The sequence below is a fragment of the Lepidochelys kempii genome, chromosome 3 (genome assembly GCF_965140265.1).
Source record: "Lepidochelys kempii isolate rLepKem1 chromosome 3, rLepKem1.hap2, whole genome shotgun sequence".
Taxonomy (NCBI): domain Eukaryota; kingdom Metazoa; phylum Chordata; order Testudines; family Cheloniidae; genus Lepidochelys; species Lepidochelys kempii.
In genome coordinates, this window is record NC_133258.1 from 134,270,619 (window position 1) to 134,280,362 (window position 9,744).

Genomic DNA, 9,744 nt, shown 5'->3' on the forward strand with positions numbered 1-9,744 from the left:
CTTATTAATCTCTCATCATATTGAAGCTGTTCTTATACACCTAATCATTTTTGTTCTCCTTTTCTGTACCTTTTCCAATTCCAGTGTATCTTTTTTGAGATGTGGCAACCAGATTTGCATGCAGTATTCAAGACGTGGGCATACCATGCATTTATATAGAAGCATTATGATATTTTCTGTCTTATTATCTATCCCTGTCCTAATGATTCCCAACATTCTGTTTGCTTTTTTGACTGCCGCTGCACACTGAATGGATGTTTTCAGACAACTATCCACAATTACTCCAAAATCTTTCTTGAGGGGTAACAGCTAATTTAGACCCCATCATTTTATATGTACAGATGGGATTTTTTCCCCCCAATGTGCACTACTTTGTATTTATCAACACTGAATTTCATCTGCCATTTTGTTGCCCAGTCATGGCAACTCATGAGACTTTTGCTCTCTGAGTAATGACAGGTTTCTTATTTGACTGCATTTCGGTAACTTGGGAGGAGAAAATAGTATTTCATAGGACAAGCAATTAGAAACCAGTTGGGCTTAACTTTCTGGTGCCCCTCTAACTGCCAGAGCAAGAAAACTGGCAAAAAACAGCAGCCTGTATCAAGAGGCTAGACAACATCTGACGAAGGCCTTTGTCCTTGGCTTGAAATAAATCATCACTGGAGGAAGAATAAAAGAGTAAACATTGCTAGCCACATGATACCATTGCTTGGAATGAAGAAAAGAGTAAAAAAACAAAACCACATCACCAAAACACTACTGTTATTAATGCTAAAGCCACAATTCTTCCCACACTAAACTGTGCAAGTCTCTAAGATTTTAGAACCGCAGTCCTTACCTGCTTTTAACTTCTTGTCCCAGCTTCAAATTGAAATTGTTCAATGACTGAGTAATAGTATGTGGCACTACTAACTGGGAGAATCATGATTCAGACTCGTATTTCAAACAAATGGACAGTATCACAGAGCTATTCTGCAGAAATGGTAAATTCATCCATATGACAGGTCAGACACTGTGGGAAAGACATACACTATACTAGACAAGTCATGGATTCCAAGGAGAGAAGGGACCATTGCAATCATCTCATCCGACCATCTGTATAACAGAACTTCCTCAAAATAATTCCTAGAGCAGATCTTTTAGAAAAAAACATAGCCAGTGATGGAGAATCCACCATGACCCTTAGTAAATTGTTCCAATGGCTAATTACCCTCAGTAAAAAAAAAAATGTACACCTTATTTTCAGTCTGAATTAGTCTAGCTTCAACTTCCAGCCATTGGGTTGTGTTATGTTTCTCTGCTAGACTGAAGAGTCCATTATTAAATATTTGTTCCCCATGTCAATTCTTATAGACTAATCATGTCACCCCTTAACCTTCCCTTTGTTAAGCTACTTAGATTCAGCTCTTTGAGTCTATCACAGGCATAGTTTTTAATCCTTTAATCATTCTCATGGTGTTCCTGAACCCCCTCCAATTCCTCAACATCCTACTTGAATTGTAGGCACCAGAACTGGACACAGTATAGCAGCAGTAGTTGCACCAGTGCCAAACAGAAGTAAAATAACTTCTCTACTCATAATCAAAAGTTCCGTTTGTGCATCCAAGCATCCTATTAGCTTTTTTGGCCACAGCACCACACTAGGAGCTTATATATTCAGCTGATTATCTACCGTGACCCCTAATCTTTTTCAAAGTCACTACTTCCGAGGATAGAGGCCCCCATCATGTAAGTATAGCCTACATCCTTTGTTCCTAGATGTACACATTTACATTTAGCTGTATTAAAACGCATATTATTTGCTTGTACCCAGTTTACCAGGCAATCCAGACCGCTCGAATCAGTGACCTGTCCTGTCAGTATATTTGAAAATTTAGGAAAAACATCCAAAATATTTAATAAATTTCTATTGGTATTCTATTGTTTAGCAGTGCGACTAAAACTGCGATTTATCGCAATTTTTTTGCCTTTTTTTTTTTTTAGTTAATCACGTGAGTTAACTGCAATTAATAGACAGTCCTAGTTCCTATGCAGTGTGTGGATAAAGAAATCTGTTTCTGGTTTTTCTGAGGGTGGTATTTTAGGGACAGAATGAAGTTTGGTTGGGTGACCTGATCTTTATGTATTTGCCTACCTTCAGATGTGCTGTTTCTGTAGTGTAATCTTTATTTTGTGATTTCCATTTTCTTGTGTTAATATAAAGCATGGCAGTATTCTTGTTTGCTGAAACAATATTTGTTTCCATTCAAAGTTAGCAATTTAAAAGTCCTATCAACATCCTTGGATTTTAAATGTTTAACTTAGTCAGTGATTGTTCCTGTAGGCCCCTCAAGCAGTACAGGGATTCCAGTGAAGTGTTGAAGCAATGCAGGAATAGGCCACATTCCTTCTGAGCCAACCTTTCTTCCATGTGGCTTCCGTTTCCCAATACTACTTGTGCCCAGGTGGCTTCATCGCATTCGTTCACTCCAAACCCACATACACTCTATCTAGTTCCCTGTCAGCTACTCTTCTCCACCCTTCATGAGCATCTGCCCATGGGCGATCCATGTTTTGAAAAGTACATTAAAATGTATAACTTTCAAATGTGTAGTATACTCTTTGGGCATATAGACATAGACTTTTTTTTATTATTGAGAGAACATCCTGAAATGTTATCACAATACCTGCAGATATCATCTTAAAATTTAGGGAAGGCTAAGACTCCTTAGGAGAATGTGGTTCACAGAAACTTCAGAGAGATCTAGCCCAAAAACGTAATGAACAGCAGTGTATGAGTGAAATAAAACTACAACACAAACTTCTGAGTGATTTTTCTTATTTTTTTTGGGTGTACCAAACTTTCCAGAGATTCTATAGTGGGATTATACAGTACATGAAATATCAGGGAGTTGGGTTTTTGTTTTTTTGTTTTTGTTTTTAATTTAAGGGGTAGATTTGAAAATCCTGCTTAGAATGGAAAGCTGGCTTCAGCCTTAGCTTGGAGCAGCTGCCACCTCTCTGTAATTCATTGTGACTCTAACTGCATGAAGCCTTGTAATATGGGGCAGTCCGCAGCATTCAGCTCTTTCTATTAATCCAGTGGTTCTCAGACTTTTGTACTGGTGACCCTTTCACATACCAAGCCTCTGAGTGCAATGACCCCCCCCCATGAAAAACACTTTTAATATATTTAACAGCATTATAAATGCTGAAGGCAAAGTGGGGTTTGGGGTGGAGGCTGACAGCTCACGACCCCCCCCTACGTAATAACCTCATGACCCCCTAAGAGGTCCCGACCCCCAGTTTGAGAACCCCTGTATTAAGCGTTTTTCTTTTGGCTCCAGTAAGGGATCCTACAAGGCTAACTTCTCAGAGCACTGCAGTCTTCAATCTCCTGACTGTTTACCTCTTCCCTAACTTAGCTATCACTTTTAAGCCACTGACAATCAAATTACATCTTCTGACACCTTTTTGTTCTTCACTGGCACCACACTGGCTGTCTTGACCAAATACACTTGTGGATTCATTTAATTTCTTCACCAGTCAGCTAAATGTCCGAATCACTTCTGATCAAAAGTGGCACAGTCAAACAACTGTTCCCTTACTTAAAGTTTGGACAGAAAATATCATCCTTTTTCAGGAATGCTGCATCTTGCATCTCCAAGTCAACATCTCACCCACCACCTTTGCCCCATTGCTTGTGAATGCTACTACACTAGCTCCACCGGTTAGGATGGATGAACATTTCTATTAGTCTCTTCTAGACTATTGCCATTTCTCTCCTCTAGGGCTTCCCCAAGTCCTAGTTGTCTGATTTCAGAATATGCAAAATTATGTTCTTCTCTTTTTCTCTCTAGTACAAAGAAACACTTCCACGCTACCCAATCCTGTCAATTCCACTGTCTCCTTATTTATGCGAGGATCCAGTTGAAAGCTGCTGCTGCTTATTTTTTTTAAACACCTTCCATGGTGTTCATAGTTCAACTCCAGAAGAAATCATCAGATTATATAGCCCGAGTTCCTGTATATTATAGGCCACCAACACCATCCAGACATCCACACATCTAAATTCAACAACTGAAATTAGACCAAAGTGTTACAACTCTCAGGAGACTCTTACTATGTTCATAGGAAGAGAATAGGAGAGACTGAGATGTACTAATGCCTAAGCCCCATACAATGGCAGGGAATTAAGTGAAAGATACCGAGTTGATCCTCACAGATTACCTATGCCCAAGATGTGGAGACTAAAACCCTCCAGGGACACTGCCAGTCTGATATGGGGGACAATTCCTTCCCAACCCCACATATGGTGATCAGATTCTGAGCATGTGAGCATGAACCTGAGAGAATTCTCAATACTATCTCAGACCACTGGCCCACCCTGCTCTGTGTCCTATCTCCAGCTGGAGCCATCTGATGCTTCAGAGGAAGGCGATCCAAAAAATGCATTTCGGCAAGGGAGAGAATATCCCTTCCTGACCCCTGCAAGTGACCAGCTGAAGCCCTGAAGCATGAGGTTTAGGAACATAAGAGACACAAACTGGAAGGGGAGCCCAGGATGGCTGAGCCCTGCGCCGGCCGTCCCCCCCCCCCCCAAACATCCATGTTATACAGTCTCACTCATAGAGCTTGACAAGCTCTTTCTTAAAACTAATTAGGTTGTTTGCCCCCACAGTCCTATTGGGAAGCCATTCCAGAAACTTAACTATTCTGATGGTTAAAAACCTTATAATTTCCAGCCTAAATTTATTAATGGTCAGTTTATATCCAATTGTCCTCGTGGCACTATTGTTGTTTAGCTTAAATAGCTCTTCATCTTCCCTGGTTTTTACCTCCTGATCCTATTTATAGAGAGCAATTCTTCTCTCTTCTTGGCCTTCATTTTGCTAGACTAAACAAGCCAACTGCTTAGTCTTCTCTCATAAAATAGTTGTTCCATCTTACCTCGCAGGCCACGCCCCCATCTAATGTACTCTGATTTCATACAGTCTCAATGCTAGCTGGTGTCTTTTCTCTATAGTTTCTGCCATTTTAAACTTGCTTTCCCACTGACTGTTCATCTGCTTCCAAACATCTCATCTTGGAACCACACTTCTCCCTTGCCTGCCTAAAGAGGAGATGGCAATGAGTTGTACTGAGGTGTGAATTATCGTTTTGGAGGGAGGTTACTAGTGGGAGTTCCTCAGGGATTTGTTCCAAGACCAATCCAGTTCAATATTTTTCGGAGTACCTTGGCACAAAAGGTAGGAGTGTACTAACTAAACTTGCTGATACAAAGTTGGGAGGCCTCATCAGTATGAAAGAGAATCAGAATGTTATACAGGAAAATCTGGATGACCTTGAAGACTGGAGTGACAGAAATGGGATGAAATTCAATAGTACAAAAATGTAGGTCATGAATTTAAGATCTAATTTCTGCTACAGTCTGGACCCACATCAGTTGAAAACAGAGGAGGACAGACCTGGATATGTTGGTCGATCCCATGATGACAGTGAGCTACCAGTGTGATGTGGCTGCAAAAAAAAAAACCAACAAAAAACCAAGGCAAATGCGATCCTAGGTTGTATTGAGGAAGGCATTTCTAGTAGAGAAAAGTATTGATGCCATTGTACGCGGCATTGGTAAGATTTAATTTGGAATACTGTGTACAGTTCTGGTCACTCATGTTCAAGAAGGCCTTTTGCATGAAAATTTGTTTAATAACGGAGCTCTAGGGAGCCCCTCTCAACAGAGGGAGGAGGTGGACCAACTAAAAATAAGCAAAATACTAGTTAATGCTGTGCAAATGCAAAATATTCCACAAATTTAGAACTTATTTTACAATGTAAGACTTTTCTCTTCTTGTATTATTAGGTTATTATTGAAGTGACAGAGATGTTGCACAATGCCAGCTTACTCATAGATGACATTGAAGATAACTCAAAGCTACGACGGGGCTTTCCAGTGGCTCATAGCATCTATGGAATTCCGTCTGTAATAAATTCTGCTAATTATGTGTATTTCCTTGGCCTACAGAAGGTTTTAACACTTGATCACCCAGATGCTGTGAAAGTGTTCACTCGTCAGCTGCTGGAACTCCATCAGGGCCAGGGTTTGGATATTTACTGGAGAGATACATACACCTGTCCTACAGAAGCAGAGTATAAAGCCATGGTACTACAAAAGACAGGTGGTCTCTTTGGATTAGCTGTGGGCCTCATGCAGCTCTTTTCCCATTATAAAAGAGACTTAAAACCACTCCTTAATACACTTGGGCTCTTCTTCCAAATACGAGACGACTATGCTAATTTACACTCCAAAGAATATAGTGAGAACAAGAGTTTTTGTGAAGATTTAACTGAGGGAAAGTTCTCATTCCCAACTATTCATGCTATTTGGTCCAGACCTGAAAGCACTCAGGTGCAGAATATTTTGCGTCAAAGGACAGAAAATGTAGACATCAAAAAATACTGTGTACATTACCTTGAGAATGTAGGTTCCTTTGAGTACACTCGACAAACGCTGAAAAAGCTTGAATCTGAAGCATATAAACAGATTGAGTCACTTGGGGGAAACCCTGAACTTGTAGCACTAGTTGAACACTTAAGCAAAATGTTCAAAGAAAATGAAAATTAAATAATAATTGGCTTGACTTGTTCTTTGGGGAGGGAAACTTTAAAACCAGCGTGTATTAACTAGACTTTCTTACTAAATCCATGTAAAGAAAAGTGTAGAAATGATGCTTATTTAAAATTACTTATTACTGCTACATTATAGAAACTGCTATATTAGACAACATGTAAGTAGTAATTGAAAGGTATTTGTATACATCACAAATTATCTCTGCAGCTCTAATTACAACTGCTTACAAAATATTGCATAAAGAAATAAACTTGCATAGATCTGTTAAAGGTAAAATTGTTAATTTTAGTTTTTCATGTGAATCTTTCAGTTGTAATCTCCACGGCACAGTCAGTAGTATTTATTTTAGCTGTAGCGTTTGTGTCCTCTAAGAACATTGCAGGTTTTAATTTGAGATGGGTTTGACTAAATTTTCATATTAAAATTAATTTGCCCTATTTAGGAGCTTTTGTATTATTTTTAAACATGGAGATTTAGGTAACCCTTTTGCAATATATTCATTGTCCCTTTTTAAAGTTAACAAAAATACGTTTTATTAAAGTGGAATGGAAGGAGAAGGAAGGCTCCACAAAGATCAATTACTTTTTCTGTACAACAAACTAATCTAGATATGTCACCACAGAGCCAGATGTGGGGAATGGTGGTATAATAGGCAAATCAGTGTTGCAAAATGGATTTGAAATAATGAGTTATTTTAATATGAATCATTCAGAGCAGTAGCTTGGCCAACAAGGGCACAGGCATTGTCAATTCAAGTGGAACTAACACTCTGGTCTGATATACCACTGTAGTCCCAATTCCTTGATAGTCTCCTTTAGGTAACTTAGTTAAGAGATTCCATCACAAGTACAAAGGAAGTAAATACTCCAACAATTCTTAAGTATGAGAACAGACTAGTTTGGTTATATCAAATCAGATGATTTTCTGACTTAAAGGTATGTCAAACGTGCACCAATAGCCAAAGGCTTATATTAGATGTTAAAGCTGGCATGCAAGTTTAAAAAACACTTCATTGGTGACATTTTAAAAAAAAACACAGATTAACTGCAAATAGTAACACAGCAAATGGTCACCCAGTGTCTTTAGTTACCTCTGCTTCAGATATATTGCCAAAAATTCTCCTTGTTATTTAATGTCTTAAACTTTAAAAGTAATTGAGAAAATATGTATGCGCACAATCCCATAGTTCTGATTTCAATTTCTGGGTGACTCTAGGGTCATGTCTCCACTACAAACTTATGTCAACTCATGTTACGTCGGCATACTCCCACCACATTTAGTACATTGCTTGTGCATATGCATATTTGGCTCCTTGTGTTGGAGGTGCACATACTCACCAGGGGGCTTGTATCAATACAGAGTGCAATGTAGCTATACCACTGTCCAGTGCAATGTGTTTTGGGAAGTTTTAGCAATGAATGAGGGGGCTAAATTAAGTCATGCAGGGGTGACTAGGAGCATGGGGTCAACTTCACAGTTTGCAGTTGACTTGCTGTCTGCCATCTGACAGTAGCATGGAGCCTACATGGCTCAGCTCTGTTCTCATGAGCATTGCAAGCAGAGGATACACAATCGTGGAATATTTGCAGAGCCACAAGAAGACCCAAATGAGTGGGGAACATGACGATTCCTTGGAGGACAGATTGCTGTGGGACATAGTGAGAACCAGTTCAAAGTTATTAGCATTCATGGAGCAGCTGCAGATGGCGGAGTGCTGCTTCTGGGCTCAAGATACAAGCACTAACTTGTGGGATCATAAGATTTGGGATCATGAGCAGTGCCTGCAGAACTTTCAGATGTGCAAGACCACATTCCTGGATCTGTGCCCTGAGCTCCCCCCAGCTCTCCAGTGCAAGGACACCAAAATGAGAACTGCACTGATGGTGGAAAAGTGAGTGGCAATTGCACTGTGAAACTTGTGATGCCAAATTGATTCCTGACTGATAGCAATTTGGAGTGAGGAAATCCATCATAGGGGTCCTTAATTGCCTCCTGCTCTGCAGGATGGAGACTCTAGGCAGTGCGCAGGACCTGATGGATGGATTTTCAGCAGTGGGGTTCCCAAACTGCAGTGGGGTTCCCAAACTGCAGTGGAGTAATAGCATGCATATTCCTATTTTGGCACCAGAGCACTTTGCCCCTGTACATCAGGAGAGGGGGCTACTTTTCTATGGTTATGGAAACATTGGTCGATCACTGGTTGGTTGACATCAGTGTGGGCTGGTCAGGGAAGGCGCATGATGCTCAGGGCTGTTCAGAAAGCTACACGAAGACACTCTTCTGACCAGTGGATTAGCACTGGGAACATTCAAATGCCAATATTGATCATTGGTGACCCAGCCTACCCCTGGCTCATGGAGCCATACAACAGCCACCTCAACAGCACCAAGGAACAGTTCAGCTATTGGCTCAGCAAGTGCAGAATGACAGTTGAATGTGCTTTTGGCTATTTGAAGGGTTGCTAACATTGTTTACTTGCAAGATGGGACCTTGGTGAGAAAAATATCCCACTGATTATAGTTATCTGCTGTGTCCTGCATGCTATGTGTGAAGGGATGAGGAAAAGTTTCTGCCAGGGTGGAGGGCAGACGGGCTAGATACAGGGGTCCTTAGAAGAGCTCAACTTAGAGCTATATGGCTCAGAGCCTTTGCAAGGCCATTTTAACAATGAGCCAGGTTTTGGAGTGTTCTTTACCTGGCCATGTTTTTTGGTGGCCTCATAGGAGTCATGTGGTGATTGCTGTGTGTCAGTGCACCTATTAATTTTGTTTGTAAATGATCCTATGAGTTGTGTGATGCTATGCAATAACAGCTAATTGATCAGAACTGCTGATCCCTCAGCAGCACATGCCTTGAATTAATAAAGATGAATTATGTTCCAAATAATAAATTGTATTATGTAACAATCAGTGCACGAAATGGGCAATTTTAAAACAAATACATTAAAATATTAACCAAACTTAATACCTTAAGAGAACAGAACTTATGAAAGGGAAAGGATACTCATTTCTATTTCATTTACACATACACACGTTGCCATATGGAAGCCACAGTTCATATGAAGCTGTGGTTGTCTTTAATGGCCCCCAGGGAGCAGTGATAGGGGTGGTGCAGTGACCTCCACTGTCATGTGA

At 40.2% G+C, this 9,744-nt stretch overlaps 1 protein-coding gene across 10 annotated transcripts in view; it reads left to right on the top strand.

The window, feature by feature from the left end:
- GGPS1 (geranylgeranyl diphosphate synthase 1) overlaps positions 1-9,516 on the top strand; it is a 63,095-nt gene extending 53,579 nt beyond the window's left edge. For all 10 annotated transcript variants that reach the window (XM_073338139.1, XM_073338137.1, XM_073338140.1 and 7 more), the window contains one exon: positions 5,843-9,516. In XM_073338139.1, coding sequence (XP_073194240.1) covers positions 5,843-6,604 — 762 coding nt within the window. In that variant the 3' untranslated portion in view covers positions 6,605-9,516. The remainder of the gene's footprint in view (positions 1-5,842) is intronic.
- The last annotated feature ends 228 nt before the right edge of the window (positions 9,517-9,744 follow it).